The sequence below is a fragment of the Rhea americana genome, unplaced genomic scaffold (assembly GCF_003343005.1).
Source record: "Rhea americana isolate MKP2758 unplaced genomic scaffold, rheAme1 scaffold_364, whole genome shotgun sequence".
Taxonomy (NCBI): Eukaryota; Metazoa; Chordata; class Aves; order Rheiformes; family Rheidae; genus Rhea; species Rhea americana.
The window spans coordinates 1-17,059 of NW_028186495.1; the positions used below are offsets into that span (position 1 = coordinate 1).

Here is a 17,059-nt window from a genome sequence, read left to right on the forward strand (position 1 = left end):
ACTTCTCCTGTGGCCACTGAGGCACCCACAACCAAGGCTGATGCTCCCACCACCCCAGAAAAGACAGAAACTACTACTGTGGCCACTAAAGCAGCCACAACCAAGGCTGATGCTCCCACCACCCCAGAAAAGATAGATACTTCTCCTGCAGCCACTGAGGCACCCACGACCAAGRCCGACACTCCCAMYACCCCAGAAAAGACAGACACTTCTCCYRYGGCCACCRAGGCACCAACAACCAAGGCTGATGCTCCCACCACCCCAGAAAAGACAGAAACTTCTCCTGCGGMCACTGAGGTACCCACAACCAAGGCCAATGCTCCCACCACCCCAGAAAAGACAGAAACTTCCCCCGCGGCCACTGAGGCACCCACGACCAAGGCCGACACTCCCACCACCCCAAAAAACATAGAGACTACTACTATGGCCACTAAAGCAGCCACAACCAAGGCTGATGCTCCCACCACCCCAAAAAATGTAGAGACTTCTCCTGTGGCCACTGATACAGCTAAAAAAATTACAACTGTTGCACCAAAAGTGCCAACCACCACACCTGGAGAAGACAAGGCTACAGCAGCAGCAAAGACAGTGACAACAGCTAAAGCCGCTGTATCTGAAGAGCCCCTAATTTTGGATAAGGGGGACGCAGCAACCACTGCCACTGAAAAAAGCGTAATGAGCACCACGACAGCGACCGTGGTGGGCAAAGATACCGCCACGAGAGCCAAAGAGACAGCAGTGACTGCTAAACCGGACACACCTGCTGCAGGCAAAGGCGTTGTAACAACAACAGGCGAAAAAGCCAGTACTGCCGCTAAAACAGYGAGGACCCCAGTAACCACAGAGACAACCAGGAGGAAAGAAACCACCACGGTGGTGCGCAAAGAGTTAACACCAACAGCGAGACCAGATGAAGCTCCTGAAGGTACCACCAATGCTCCAGATACAACTACTACAGCCAAAGAAACCGTAACAACAGCAGCTAAAACAGATGCAACCACCGTGGGCAAAAAGACTGTAACAACAGCTAAAGGGAAAGACGCTGCCCCAGCCAGACCCACGCCGAAAGAGACATCGACAACGGCAGCGCAAAAAGAAAAACATCCGGCTGGCACAGCGACTGTATCAACCACCGTGGCCAAAAAACCTACCGCTGCCTCGCCTGGAGCCGTGGCGCCGACCACCACCGCCCAGAGAGGTTTAGCTCCCCAAACGAGCGCTGGGAGAACCACCGCCACTACCACCGCGGCGGCGAAGAGGGTCGCAGGAGAGGAAGCGCTGACGGTCCCCRCTCCGCCGCGGCCCGGGGGCTTCCCGGCTGGGCCGGGGGGAGCGCAGGGCAACCGCTTCCCGCCAAGCACCGAGGCGCCGGYGGCCCCCGCRCCGCCTTTCCGCCCCGCCGTGCTGSCTCTCGGTACGGCCGCTTTTCTTATCGCACCACTATCTAAACTTTCCTGTTGCTTAGAGCACCGACGAGAAGCGTTTGCCATAAGCACTGCTGTAATACAAGCAAAAAAGGCAAAGAGAAAGGCAGAACACACACACATATGTAAATGTGTGTGTGTGTGTGTGTGTGTATATATATATATATATATATATATATATATATTTCTTTTCTCTGTGCTTTTTGTCACTATACACGCCCTCGCTATTTATTTTAATATAAGATAGCCCCCAGGTTCTTTTTCAAGCATATACTGACAGGCGATTTTTGAAGAAGGTAGTCTTTCATGTTTTAGGAAAGGAAAAAAAAAGAAAAATAAGTGGTTTTGATCAAAACATTCATCCTTCCTTCATATTTAACAGGAATTAGATGTAAAAGCATTTTTAAGAAATAAAGGGGGGGGGGAAGCTCACCAGGGAAGCTTGGAGAAACATCAAGTGAACATAACTGGGCATGAAAAAACGAAACGTGAAAAAACAGCACATAAAACCTCTTCAGTGTGAAGAAGGTAAATATGAAAGGCAACAGGCAACGCACGCATCGACTCACCTTTCCCTGATGGTACCGAGTAGTAAACTGCTAGCAAACGGCCCTCTCCGTGCCCAGCTGTAGAAACACCAGGTTTAACGCTCCTAGGGCGCTGAATTTTGCCAGAATTTACCTCAAAAAGAGCAATTAAACTGCTCGTACGACAAGGGCCAGCCGGAGGCCTGGCCGAGAATGCCAAACTGTGATGGCTTTTGCACACGAGGAGCCAGGTTTAACTGAAACGGGGGCTGGGGTGGGGGGGAAGGTAACGGTGTATTTTCCATTAAAACATAAAACCGAYGTTACTTCGTAGCGCGCGTAAAGGAGGAGAAGAACCTGTGCAACGGGAAGCCGGCGGACGCCGTGGTCGCGCTGCAGAACGGGACGCTGGCGGTTTTCCGAGGTAAGCGGCGCGGCCGGCAGCTCGCGGGTGCTCGGTCGCCGCTGCCACCGCCTCAGCACCGCCGCCGTCATGTCCTCCCTTGCAGGTCACTACTACTGGCTGCTGACGGGCCGGAGCCCGCCGACAGCCGAGCCGCGCCGCATCACCGACGGCTGGGGCGTCCCGTCCCCCGTCGACACCGTCTTCTCCAGGTGCAACTGCGACGGCAAAACCTTCTTCATCAAGGACGCGCTCTACTGGCGGTTCACGGACGGCGTGATGGACGCCGGCTATCCCAAGCCCCTTGCCAGAGGCTTTGCGGGGCTCAGCGGGAAAATAGTAGCAGCCCTCCCCGTGGCGAGGTACAGCAACAGGCCAGAATCGGTGTATTTTATCAAAAAAGGTAGGTCCCAGTGCGTCAGGAGTTCACCTAACGATCGACAGGTGCAGGAATTGCCCTGGGGGAGGGAGAAAAACCTCCAAAACCACAGCTGACGGAGTAGGAGAGCGTTAACTGCTCTTCAGGACAGTTCATAAATGTCTTCAGTCTCCCCCCCATATATATATATATATACATATATATATATATATATATATATATATATTTGGTCAAAAAATGTTTCTGTTTTAAGTGCATTTCCTTACCACATGCCAATGATGTATTACAACGTAAGAACTGTTATCTGAATTTCAAGAAGTTGAGGTTAAAGATTTTGATACCTCAAGAGATGGTCTGGCCCCCCTCTTTGAGGGGTAACTACTGCTATTTCTCGAAGAGCTTGCGGACTTCAAAGCGTAGGGATGGATACAGAAAGCTGCAACAGCATTTAGACAGCAGTAGAGGCATTAAAACGATGCTCTCACCTTCCTGCCTGTGACATGGCTACAGATGACATTTTCATTTCTGATTTAATGTTTTTTGTTTTTTTTTTTAAGGTGGCAAAATACAGCAGTATATGTACAAACAAGAACCAGCCAGGAAGTGCAAAAATAAAGCCCAGGTTACCATAAAATACCCAGCTTATGTCCCAAGATTTGTAATCAGAAGACGCTTTCAACGTGAAGTAAGATTGCAGGCTTTTCAGACCGTCAGAATCAATCCGTATCCATCTGGTAATTTATGTTTATTAAGTTTTTTACACAGCTCTTTCAATCTTAGCCGTTTCTGAAACACAACATTCTGTTCCATTTTTTTTAATATAGTACTTTGAAAGATTTCAGTCTCATAGTTCTCTCTTGCTGTAAATTACACAGGCAAATGATAGCTTACAGCAGATACACTGTGACACCTCCTAACTTAATTTTATTTTGCTTGCAGAAGTTTTACGTAAGGAAGTTAAAATCACGGCCTACTGGAGAGGACTCCCAAAAGTAATTCATTCAACCATATCAGTACCAAACTACAATAAACCAGATGGCTATGATTATTATGCCTTCTCCAACAGTAAGTTAAAGCTAATGCAAGTTACTATAGCTCAAAAGACTAAAGAGATGGGGAAGAAAGAAGCCCGTGTTATCTCTGAGCTGTTCGAAGTGCACAGTTACCACTTGTGATTCTGCAAGACTAATCTTGAACAAGAATCATAAAAAAGCAATGCGAACTAAAATGTTGCCTGTAATTCAGAGATGTTCTTATTACAAATCAGTCAGTAAAGGACAGCTAGTAGCACTGAGGTACAATGATTCAAACCAGCCAGCTGTGGCATGCCTTGCCTTGAGAGTTAAAGCTTAAAGCATTTCTTCTTTATGAAGGGAGAAGGGACACTTACATGCAGAATTATATTAATGTTACATTGAAATCCTTGGACCATTACAYTGACAGCTTTGTCAGGGGCTTCAATAGAACTATGTTTCTGAGAAAAAAATTAAGAGGAACASGACCTTTTTACTTCAGAGGAAAAAATGATGTCTGTTTATGGATTGTGCAGATCCTTTCCTTCTAGCCAGAATCATGTAAAGGCATTCCTCAGAATTTTGATTATTAAAAAATAAACAAACAAACAAACAAACAAAAACAAAACACCCAAGAAAAAAAAAACACACAAAAACCTCAAAGTACTAGCCACATCCAAATACAGGATACTGAAGAATGTCTTTTCCATTATGATCTAATTCCTAACCTTAGAAAAGGTTCACGCTTGGGGACCAGAGATTCCACTCTTACAGTCAGTTCAGGATTATTTCTAGCGTATTGGATTTCTACATTCTACAAACTACTACTGTGTTCTAGCAATATAAGTGTATTTTTTTCTACTCCCTGTTCTTGAAGGTCTCTGTTCTGGGGCAAGATTTAATAATTAACAGTACTGAAAATCTTTGCTAAACACAAAGAAATAAATCTCAAAAAAAAATCAAATGCTAGGCTAAAAAAAAAAAAAGGATTTTTGGATCCTCTTTCAACTCCAAAAATGAGGAATGATAATCCGCTAGTCATGCCAAAATGAAATTAAAAGGAAGATTTTAATTTCAAGATACAGAAATCTTCTCATGTACTAATTGTAGTTTCTGAAATTAATTCCCATATTTCTTCATTTCAGATCGGTACTACAGTTTGGATGTGGGCAGCAAAACAGCAACGTCTGTTACTTATCTCACTGGAAAGACGGTATCCAAAGACTGGTATAACTGTCCTAAGTGATGCATACCACGGGATTTTTTTAAAAAAGATGCCATTTTAACGTTGACAGTTTGTCTAATTTTATTAATAAAGACATTGAATTGTGTGCACACAAATCTAAGTATAAAATGCTGCTTTAAGCTCTGCTTTCATTACACTAAAACAACCACAGGCAAACTGGCACCTTTTATACACAGCTGTGATGACTTTACAGATCATTTAACTAATATTGCCTCTGTTCAGGCCTCCTCTGCCTCCCATTGCATGAGTTACACCTGTGTTGGGAAAGAAAACAAATGAATTAATAGAAGTCCTTTTCACCCCTTTAATCAAACATTAGCATATATGCTACTTGATTCTTCTCTAGAAAGTACTAATGCAAAGAAATACTTCCTGTCCCTTAAAACTCAGCCTCTCTTCCTCTCCTTAGCCCTGGGGTATGGATACATTACTGTTTTGCCATCTAAGAGAAGGTTGTTGGCTTGTGATCCTTAACTGTCTTAGGCTGTGTGCCAAAAGAACGAGGATAGCATTCTTAATCATAATTGAAAGCAATCAGCCCCTCCTTTTGGTTAATAAAGAAATGGTGATAGACTATAAAGGATACCTATCCCAGCTCTTCCTCCTTTTTCTTCTTTTTCTTTAATTCTAAAGAAATACTAGATTCATGTATTTCAATGCTAGTATCAAGTTGTCTACATTGTTAAAATAATGCCAAATTGAATACCTTTCATCTGAGGAGTTTTCTTAAAACAGAGGTTAAACAAAAATGTATTTTCTTGCTTTAACTCTATTGCTAGAAAAAAAAATCTGTATTTTTTTTTAATCAGAGTAAGACTTAGTGATATAATGACTGGAATCCTTACGTAGTACCAGATGGGAAACTGAGCTCTAATCTTACAAACTCGGAGTTCTAAAGTTATGCCRTAACATTATTTTTTGATTTTTTTTTTTTTTTTGGTTATGTTTAAGATCTACTACCACTCTCTTACCTTCCTTTGTTAAGAACCAAGTGCTGCATAAGAAGAAAGTCTGCTTATCAGAAAAATGCTCAGGCTAACATACCAACATGAGTCCTACCAAATTTTTAGGGTAACATTGAAAACTAGGGCAGGGATGCTGTATTATTCAATGTCTTACAAGTAATCACAAACACTTAAAGCAGTACCTCATATACGGCCACCAAAGGACGAAACTATTAAAAACTGATCTGAAAGAAAAAAGTCTTAACCTGAGCAATGACAAACACTTACCCCTCTGTCTATTGAATTGACGACCACGAACACCAGTTCTTAATGTTGGTGGCTGAAGTCTGACACGTCGAAATGGCTTAGGCTGATTACTACTTGTGTCTGTGAAGAAGGGGAAATACAGGAGAGAATGTCTAATGTGTGGTGCACTTTATCACTGTTTATGTTTACATGACTTGATATACATCTGTGCTCTTGAATTTACTTTAAAATAATGGTGGAATCATAGTTCACTGACATCTGATAATAAATAAAAGCCTCAGACTGAAGAAGTTTGTCATTCTTTCATATCTATGCTARGTTGTAAATCAATAACTGAACAGTGATTTACTTGCTGTCTTTTAACAACTTAATTGAATGAAAAAGTATTTTTTAATTTGACATCAAAATTAACAGTGGACAGAATCATCAATGCGTCAAGTAACTTTTGCTCCTGGAAGCATTATTATTCCTACAGCCTACTCCAGTTTCTGACATCCAAGTAAAATTTGCCATTAAGACTTAAGGCMCACAACTGTGCTATTGCCCTAAGTTCTAAGTAAGATTTGCTATCTTATCTTGTAGATCTTTGCTATCAACAGTGCATGATACTGGTTCAAAAATTCCCAAGCTTAATCAAATGGCAAGAAACAACCTGTTTCAGCAGTAAACCAGTACCTGCAGATGAACTAGAAGGAGGATCTTGACTAGTAGAAGGAAGATCTGACTCATCAGATGCTTGAACAGATTCTTCTTCTTGTTGGCTATCAATTTCTAGGCCAGCTTCTGAAGTAATTCTGTAAGAGGAAAAGAATAAAATAGACATATAAATATACTCACATAATGTCAAAAAAGCCCACAAAACAAAACAAGCTTTTTAGTGCAGAAATATATATGTTCAAGTGTCTTTCCCTCAAAATTTTCATAGGCCTTGTCCTCCTTTATCCTGTTCCCCTGCCTCAATTATGAAAGAATAGAGAATAAACTGTTTTTTAGGTAAATAACAATATAGTTTCCTTGATATGCAGCCCAGTTCAAAATGCATAACCAGCATAATACTTGCATCTCAGAGAAGGTTAGAGAAGCTAGTTAATAATAATAATTGGAAGAAAARTGATTGTTTGTATACTTAGGCAATCAAAGAATGAAGCAAGGGATGAATTACCACTGAGGTACTATACCTAAAAATCACTTTACTGGTGCAATACCTAAGTTATTTGGACTCTTGATCTTCAAAAGCCAATAAAAGGATAGTAAAGGACATAATACAGCTGTATTTTAACATCATATAACAGAGCCAAAAGGCAACTAGAGCATTATAGTGCTRGAAAGAAGAAAATTACACATTATGTAACTTACCATTAGAAGATGGTAACTAAAACTGATACTAAAGTTGCTGGAAATACATGAACTTCACTAGCAACTCCCTCTTCAAGTAAAATGCCTATTTGCAACTAGATTGTTCCATGAACCATTTAATTCCACTATGAATATGTTTCCACTCCACTAAGGATGCAATGATTTTGTAAGAAAACAAACTTGAGGTCTTAACATTAGAATACTCATCCTAAAGTCTAACTACTCAAAAGTGCAGTGCAGTCAGACCACTGTAATCCATGTGGGAGCTACATCAAGAAAACCGTATGACACATTTAATTTGCAGCAAGAACATTTCAATTACTTATGATTAAAACTCCTACAATCATCAGATAAACATTTAGATAAATTGTGAACTACACATCTTTTATTATGATGTAAGCAATAATAATCATAAAATAGAAAATATAAAAATACAACCAAATACCTTTTAGATTCACAATCTAATTGACCATAATACAAAATTTCTACAAATATCTCTCTCTATCCTCTCTCTATCTCTCTCTATATATCTTGTACAGATATATATATATAAAATCACACTGGCAAAGTGGGAGACAAAATCTTTCGTCTATCAAATTCTTAAGAACTTCTTACTTATTTCCCCTTTCTTCTGTTTTATTTTTGTATTTCCACTGCCATAAGTCAATGATGTAAGTATATATGCTTGCTTTATAATAAGGAGTGATTCTTCTTAACTCACAAAATGGAATGCTTTAGCCTTTATTCTACAAACAGTCCTTCAAACTGGGGCTTTAATCTTCAATATTTGACTATTACATTGTCTTTTACAGTTTGAACAAATAGTTTTTTAAAAAATCAGTTGACTTTAATATTAGCTATATTATCACAAGAAAACTTAGTTTTTAGAAGAAAAAGACAAATATATATATATAATATATATATATATATTTTATATATTATATTTTTATATATATTTATATATTAAAAATATATATTCTATTATTATATAATATATATTATACTAAATCCTGGTTAAGCTGTCCTTCCTTCCAGAACACGTTAAATTAAAACTTGATGGATTACAGGCATATTTGGATAAAAAGCCATTACAATTAAAACTAACATGACAGTAAGTCTCAGTCAACCAATCAAGTCATAGTTTACCCTTCAGATTCTGCCTCTGCAAAAACTTCATCCCCATCATCACCCACTCCAGGTTCTGTAGTTGTGGACAGATTGCCAGTAGAAGTCGTAACCATTGGAACGGACTGGGAAGCATGTTCTGAAGCATCAGCTGATGTACTTTCAGTAAAAACTGTCACTATATAGACAAGACAGTTAATACATATGGAGTTATTTTGTACTTTCTAAAGGAAATAAAGACATTTTAGGCTTATCAGGGAAAGGGYAATAGGAATATTCTCGCCCTACCAATAAGCAGTGTGATAACTATTTTAATTCTGTTCTGCAAAATTGAGGCTTCCAATCTTTACATCATCCTGCAAGGTTTCTTCCACTCACCTGGTGCTGCTACTTGCAATGGTGTTGTTGGAACACTACGACCACCTGATTCTTCCTCGTGAGCAAGGAACAGCGGGGTTTCGTACATTCCTAAACCTGCAATACACAGGGTTTTAATGACAATTAAAATGGCCAGTTAAAGCAAACTTCCTTCTACATACCTGATGAAATTGAGTGCTTYGTGTTTAAATAGAGAGATTTTTAGGCATTATAATAGCTTTTAAGCTTACTGCCATAGTGAATTACAATTTGCTGTAAGGTAAGCCCTTATGAAAATACCACTACTCATTTTACTTATAGTCTTTCCCTTACCCCATTATTGTGTTGTGAGCTTTCCTCAAAAATTAAAATCAACCTTTTCATGCTGACAGGGATGCAAAGGACAGGGATTGACTCAGGACAACAGCAAAGACAAAGACAAAGCCTGGCCTTTTCTTAGCAGGTAACCTTTACCCCAAAGACTTATTTGCATTTCCTGTTTTCCCCTATTATTTTACTACAGAAAAGCTATAATCAACRAGAGAACTAGAGTAAAAAGCTATTCCTCCAATATTTTAATTCTGCTTGAATGAACTTTCTCCAGTCCACCAGGCAATCTGCCCTGTATAAAGTTTCAGCTAACTACACTTCTYCAGTTCACAAGCCTGTTACTGACACAAAAGGCACTTCACATTTTAAATCATGTTACAAATGGAATTCTAGCAGCCTGAARGAAAAAACTTTTCCATTTTCCATCAGTCTCTCTGTGCTGACGGTCACACAGAAGTTACAGCAGCTAGTTAAGCACGTTTACACACTGTGACAAGTGCCCAAAATTAAAGTTACCTCCTCTTGACAAAAATTTGTTGTTGCTACTCTCATAACCATGGAAAAGGGAGTATAGAACATGTTTACCTCCTTGTGACGCAAGCTGACCAAGATCAGAGTGGCTGGAACTAGTTTGTGGCATGTCTTCAGGGGGTCCAAATCTGAATCTAGGAACTCCAGCTACCTGGGGGGAACTATCGAAACAAAGACTTAGATGATTCTGAARTTTTTCTGATGACCAGAAAAAGGGCAATTTTCCAACTGAAAGAAGAGAATGAACTACAGACAAAATGAATTAATAATGACTATGAAAACAACTAAGCTATTACTAATTAAATGGCAATTAGTATTTCAAACTTATTTGAACTGCATAAGTAAAACTTATCTGGACTGCATAACAGTAAAATGATTCTGAGGAGAATTTTTTTTTATTCATCCTGTGAATTCYCAATTTTAACTGGATTGAGGAATATGTCCCAGAACTCTTCTAACACCAAAACCAGAGATGAACTTCTCCTACTTCATCTAGTCAGTAGCACTAATACTGCAAAACCTAGCTGGGGGGGTGGGAGCAGGAAAAAAAAACAACTTCGTCCCCCCTGCTTAATCTTTTCTTACTTAAATTATCATTTTCTTAACTTAAGTTAAAATACATGGGAGATGAATTCCCACCTAATTTGTTGAGAACTTTCACGATACACAATTCAAACTATTTCAACTGATAGATATAATACTATGTAGCACATTACTCCAATCACAAGTTCATTTCATTAGAATTTACCCTCATTCCACAGAAAACAAAGTCAAAATGCCTTTTTTTTTTTTTTTTAATAACTACTTACTGAATAGCTTCTGCAAACCCATCCGTACGATGTGGTACTACAAGAGTTGGTGTGCTTGGAACTGTTCTGTCCTCATCATCAAAGAAGTGTTGCTGCTGGAAGAAAAAAAAGACTGAGGTGAGAGGCTATAATGTATTCTGGGTTCCTACCATGCTGATTTAAAAGTTGGTTTGCTTCTTCCAAATCCTCTAGGAAAAAAAAAAAAAAAGTCTTCTATAACTTTTAGACATCTAAATCTGAGCCAGTTGAGCTAGCTGAAGAGAACACCTTACAGGCAATAATAAAAAACAAAACAAACAAACAAAACCTCACAGGTTGCAAGACATCTAGTGGATTTTTAGACATCTACTCTGTTCTGAGATGATCTTACCATGGAAGTGCCACATCTCCATGTTGACTACAAAGGCATCTTCGGATGACTGATTGATATATAGATAGAAATCATATCTCTTAACTTTGATTGTTGTAATGTACCCACCATGTGCAATTTTTCCACAACACGAATCAAATTATCTGTTCCCTATAGACTTGGGTCCTTTGTTCCTATATTGCCTACACAACAAGAAATCTCACCTCCCTTTTCCCTCACCTTCAATGAGTCATTCCTCCCTTCCCTTTATCTTTCAAATCTTTATCTCCAAAACACCCCTATGTTCCCTCCCACCTGCTTGATTGTTGTTTGAGCAAGAAGCTACAGGTATTCAGCCCATGTCCAAACAGAAACTGAATGGCAGGTACATGCAAACCAAGCAGAACTAAAAAAAACTAAGATGATGCCTTTGACAGAATACTTTTTAATCAGTCTCCCTCTCTCCCCYCATTTGTCCATCCTCCAATTTGTTTCTGCCAAATTCGGTTGAAACTGGATGAACGGTTCAAAATTAGCTGAAGGAGACAGACAGACAGCATAACTGAATTAACCCGGCTACCTTAGGATCAGTTACTTCTTCCTCTTCTTCTTCTTTTTTTTTTGGAAAATAGATATATTTTATATATCCACTCTCTACCCCCTGAAGTTATTTGCCTGCCTTATATGAAAAGCAAGCAAACAAACAAAAATCAAACAAGAGTCATAAATGCTCCCTTAATGCTGATTTTTTAGTAGCAGGCTTTCATATACTTACCATCCCACCTATACCAGGAGTTAGCTGAAGTCCACGTCCCACTGACTGTCTTCGAGTCATCTGGATTCTCTTTATAGTAAAAGAAAAAATGCAATAKTATAAATGCTTGTATGGAGTTCTAATAACATAATTTTTTTAAATAGCACCAAGTACAGAAACTAAATGAGGAAAACCATAACAGCTATATTTCAGTGTGCCCTTCATTCCTATATTTAAAGTCATCCCAAGTAAGTTGGAAGATGTTGTTTTACAAAAATTAARTATACAATGAAGAAAAAGAAAAGAGGGAACTAACGTGTTGTTTAAACACTGCTTCCACGATAAAGAAGAGAAAGAATATGTAAATATTAGCAAGTATTTAAATGGTTCATTTATCAAAATTCATTTTAAAGCAGTTTAAATAAACAGTTTAACTGTGTGGAAAGACTCCTGATTTTGGATGTATTTCATAACATCTAAAATGATCTTTAGAAAAGAAGTRCATTTTTAATAACTGTATTCTTGCAAGACAAAATAAAAGGCCATAGTTGTAACTGGGTAAGCTAAAACACATTAAGTTGACCTTCATGAACTCCCTACTCTCACTCAAGAGGTAGAATCAACTTTAAAMTTATGCCTTTTACTATACAGTGGCTTTGCTCTTCCTTTCATCTGCAGCACTGATATTCTGCTCAAGGTKCTGGCACATGGCAGTAGGAGTGATAAAGAAGATATCAGCTGTTAAGTAACAGCCACAACAACTCTCCAGCTTACAGGATAGTCTTCTCTTCCCTGCTTCATGTAGGTTCACGTGCTGTAAAGTCAATGGAGGTGTACAACACTGCTCAGCACATCATCATACCTTTTTAAAGGATAGATCATAAGAGCAGCTACCCATATCTCATACCTGCTGCTAGGCCTAACCATGAAAGATAATCAAGTTGGTTTAAATTCTGGGTAAGTGCACTTACCATTACTATTTTATTCAATTTTCTACCRAGGATAGGATACATAAGCAGAGGCCCCAGGCCTCAGAACAAGTTAACAGTAAAGCACAATCTCACACACAGAATATTACAAAAATACTCTCTTTTTACAGGATGCAGGGTACTTTAACACTAGAGTTTTCGTATTTAGAAGAAACCACATGGTAAACTTTTTGTACAGCCTTTTGAACTACAAGAGGCTTCTTATACCTGTACTGGGGGACCCAGTTCTTGTGGAGGAGCATGAATAGTTAGTCGTGGGGGCAACGGATGTGGTGGTCTGCGTGGCGACTGTGGAGGTCGAGGGGCCTGCCGCTCCGAGGCAGATGATGGCTGCTGTTCTCTTGAACTTTCATGAGGAAAAGTGGACTCTGCAGCGCTTGTACTCCCTTCACCTAAAACAGAAAAAAGTACAGAGCAGTAAGTCTATGCCCTCCAAAATACTACTGAGTTGAAAATATGAAGGCAAATCTTCAAATTTTGCTACCATACTCAAACAGGCATTTTTATCCTTGCAAAAGTGGGGACAGCTCAGTACTGTTACTTAAAATCATTTGAAAGAGTCTGTGTCAGGTAAGTCAACCGTAGCACCAAAACAGGCTACTGATTATTCAAACACCGATTCAGAAAAGAGAGATTAATATACTGWACCATCAACAGCAGCTTTAATAGCAGACAGAGGTTTTAAGGATTTCAAATGAATGCAGAATATATTTAGGGACACTCAACAGATCACATCTCAGAAGAATCTATGGTCAAGTTAAAACGGTCATTAAAATTTCACCTTAAACTCTTATGCAAAACAGCTTGTATGTTTTCCCCTTCACAGATACAGTCTTTGAAGAAACATGGATTACCATACCACTGTTCTGAGAATCTGCTGCCCTCTGGTTGCTTTCACCTCCTCCCATGCTCTCCTCAGTTTCTGTTCCGGGATCTGTACCATCAGCACCCTAGAAACCATATAAACATACTGTGAATCAGTAGCAAACACCTCTTAGGCCACAAAGAGAATATAAAAGCAGTAAACAAGTATTCAAAAAGTAACCATAAGATATTCATGCAAGTATCTACAAAGTTACATCAGTGTAGACAACTATATGAATTTTCAAAAATTTTGTGTTTGAGTACATCCATAAATCTGAACAATGTAGTTTTAGTATAGTATAGTAGACAGTTTTTAATGAAATATCCAGCTTTTGCTGAAACTGCCTTACTAGCTTTTTATCTACTACATTTCATGTAGGCTCCCATACTTTGCATTTTTATTCAGCCCTCTTACATATTCAGAATTGATTTTTCTTCTTTCTGTAAGAAAGACAGTTATAATACAAACTATTGTTAAATACCAGCATCCTCGATTTTCTGGGATGACTTCATATTAAGATTTTCAAGTATGCAAGTATTTACAGATGTGTTACAAACCCAATTTCTTCCAAGAAATTTAACGAGCTATAAAAAGGTAGAAGTCTCACCTCAGCATCATCTGCTTCATATCCATCATTACCATCAGCACTACCAGTTCCTTCGTTACTGTCATCACCTTCATCTCCCATCCCTGTGTCTTCATCATCGTCCTCATCTTCCTCTTCCTCGTCCTCATAGTCCTAAGAAAATACCATAACATAGCCTTAAGGAAGTCCTCAAAGGGTAGTATAATCACTTTACAGTAGGGTTCAAAGAACACCTTCCTCTGTGGATCTCTTTCTGAAGACATTCACTATTATTGAGTGGGCATACATATTTTTAGATTCCTAATGGTGCAAATCTTGTGCTAGGTATAAAGTTCAAGKTGTTGTTATCCGGATTAATGCACACTGACAAGTCTTTGGTATAGAAAAGGTTGCATAGCAATGAATTAAAGTATGCTTGCTTCACACTGTAAGTGTGCAGTGATTGGGATACTGATGAGAACATAGGACCATTGTAAGAATACAGCTGAGTTACTGATAGTTGCAGAACTTAAAATATTTAATGGCAACACCAAATATGCTGAATACCATTTTTGGTTAATCTAAAATTAAATAAATTAAGCTTAAAAAGCTTTAAAAAATTGTATGTTGAATATTCATAAATGGACTAGAGGAGTTTTGGAATTTTATTATTGTTCAAAATCAAGCTGAATTAACTAGCATCTTCAAAACACTAGAACTAATAAACTACATAAATAAAAACAGTATTTATAGAGTCAAAAAGATAATTTTGAAACACGCTAGTCCTGCAAGATGAGTTATATATCTGATCAAAGATTAAGGTTATAAATAAAGTAATTCCATAATATACATACTTCTTGCTCGCCTTCATTTTCTTCATCATCATCATCTTCATCATCACTATCAATTACAATGACATCATCTCTCTTGGACTGACCATCCTGAGATGAAGAAGTATTCTGTTGATCTGACTGAAGTGGTCCAAGATCTATCGGGATAGACTGAGAAGTTTCTTCACTATCCTCCATGGGAGCATACTCTCCCTGTGTAACACCCTGTAAAAGATTAAAAAAAAAAAAAAATTACCAAAGGAAACAAAGAGAAATGAACCATATATATACACCTAAAAATTGTCATTATGAAAATGATTTTCATTCTGGTTCTAAGACCTTCCTATTTCCACTCTGGCTCTAAACCTTGATCGAATGGAAGCTCTACAGGCCTGCTATATAACACAAGTACACCTATTTTTTTGTGCTTCACTTCCACACCTGATTTGAGATGGATGCCATCACACTTACAAGAGGGATGCTGTCCTCATATATGATATATTTGAATGCACACCTATAAAAAAACTGCTATCTGAATGTTTATCCATTTGGGATAACCAATGAACTATCACCGACATCTGTACAACAGACATGTACAGATAAACTGAGCATCTCTGACAGCTTAGAGTTTTAAAACCAGGATTCACTTATGTATTGCAGCACTCAAGACTTTTGGTTTAGATAAGACAGCTAGGTTCTGTTTTCTGAACAAGTCACTTCAACGCTACAAATAGTTGTCTAGCAGCAGCACCAACTAGATTTAAATAATCACACTGAGTTCTAGAGCAGTTAACTAAAGACAGTTTAAAGATACCTGTGGAATAGAAGGCAACAAGCTAGGATTTAATGCAGGATAAACATCTTTTAAATACCTTTCAAATATGTAAACATTATGAGGGAAAAACGACGGACCAAAGACTCAGTACCCAACATTACTTAGAGAAAATAAATTCTGAGTCAATACGGGGTTTTGTCATGTCAGAGACGTATCAGAATTTTTACTTGTTTCTGAGATGAAAGGAGATTAAACACAGGTTTTTCCACTTATTTCACCGGTCAGACATTTGGCTTTCCTAAAACAGCTACAATGCGCAGTTTACAGATCTAGAAAATTTTTTCCTTCATTTATCTTACACAGCGACCTACGTAATACAAAGGCTGCTCAAGGATTTGTCAAACCTCTCCAAAAAGCAAAAGCAAAGAACCAAAGTCTCCAATTCCATTTTAAGAATGTGACTCAGTTCATCTCTACATTTCATTTTCACTAYATGCAACTGGAGTTAATGACACTAAAGATGACTAAAACATCACACTGCACATCAAAAAAAGCAAAGCTTCAGAAACATGATGAGTATTATTCACATAGACACRTGTAGAGTTCAGTAAAAAAATTAGTATCTATCCTTGAACATAGCAAGTCTAAACCTATACTAACCCTAAGCTATAAGTGCTTTCCATTAAAAACGTACAAGTTTAGATTTGAAATTTCACTTCCAACAAATTTAAAAATTTGGAAAAAAAAAGATGATGGTTATTTTGGCTGTAATTAAGATTTTTCTCCTTTTAAATCTGCTTACTTCTCCAATGGAGTCTTGTGAGTCTTGGTTGTATGTTTGAGCTTCTACTTCACCATCAGTGCTCTCTTCTGCTGCCACTTCCTCCTGAAAGAGCATGCTTTTCTTATTTAAAACATATTATTGGTCCTAAAKCTTGATTATTTTAAAATGTTTGAGATTTTTTAAAAAAGGTCCTCTTTTCCCACAAAGATCACAGAAAACATTTTGCTCTCCCTTTACTATTATTCCTTAGCTGTGCTTTTATTTAATCCATCACCAATGTACCTCAGATTTCTCTGTCCTTGAGAAATAAAATTTCCATACTTCCAGTCCACTGAACTATTCTCCTCAGTGACTCTGCATCTTTTCAGGACAAAAAAACCTCAAGGTTTCCCATTCTATCTCTATTCTCTCACTAATTAAGTGAAATCATCTTACAA

The 17,059-nt window shown here is 38.4% G+C and overlaps 2 protein-coding genes across 4 annotated transcripts in view; one reads left to right on the plus strand and one right to left on the minus strand.

Moving 5' to 3' along the window:
• The first annotated feature begins 6 nt into the window (after window positions 1–6).
• Window positions 7–6,493, plus strand: PRG4 (proteoglycan 4). The gene is made up of 6 exons (XM_085312437.1): window positions 7–1,414; window positions 2,286–2,375; window positions 2,461–2,757; window positions 3,291–3,467; window positions 3,673–3,798; window positions 4,892–6,493. The coding sequence occupies exons 1-6, from the start codon at window positions 424–426 to the stop codon at window positions 4,990–4,992; spliced, it is 1,782 nt and encodes a 593-aa protein (XP_085168563.1). The 5' UTR covers window positions 7–423; the 3' UTR covers window positions 4,993–6,493.
• TPR (translocated promoter region, nuclear basket protein) overlaps window positions 3,454–17,059 on the minus strand; it is a 41,806-nt gene continuing 28,200 nt past the window's right edge. The window contains exons 39-51 of one of the 3 annotated variants that reach the window (XM_085312436.1): window positions 16,641–16,724; window positions 15,088–15,288; window positions 14,276–14,407; window positions 13,663–13,753; window positions 13,011–13,195; window positions 11,836–11,904; window positions 10,712–10,806; window positions 9,957–10,063; window positions 9,063–9,158; window positions 8,706–8,862; window positions 6,879–6,997; window positions 6,225–6,323; window positions 3,454–5,246 (exon numbers count right to left, since the gene is read on the minus strand). In XM_085312436.1, the coding sequence (XP_085168562.1) occupies window positions 5,191–5,246; window positions 6,225–6,323; window positions 6,879–6,997; window positions 8,706–8,862; window positions 9,063–9,158; window positions 9,957–10,063; window positions 10,712–10,806; window positions 11,836–11,904; window positions 13,011–13,195; window positions 13,663–13,753; window positions 14,276–14,407; window positions 15,088–15,288; window positions 16,641–16,724 (1,491 nt within the window). In that variant the 3' untranslated portion in view covers window positions 3,454–5,190. Of the gene's footprint in view, window positions 5,247–6,117; window positions 6,324–6,878; window positions 6,998–8,705; window positions 8,863–9,062; window positions 9,159–9,956; window positions 10,064–10,711; window positions 10,807–11,835; window positions 11,905–13,010; window positions 13,196–13,662; window positions 13,754–14,275; window positions 14,408–15,087; window positions 15,289–16,640; window positions 16,725–17,059 lie in introns of those variants that run through there. The other 2 variants (XM_085312435.1, XM_085312434.1) reach the window with 2 other exon arrangements.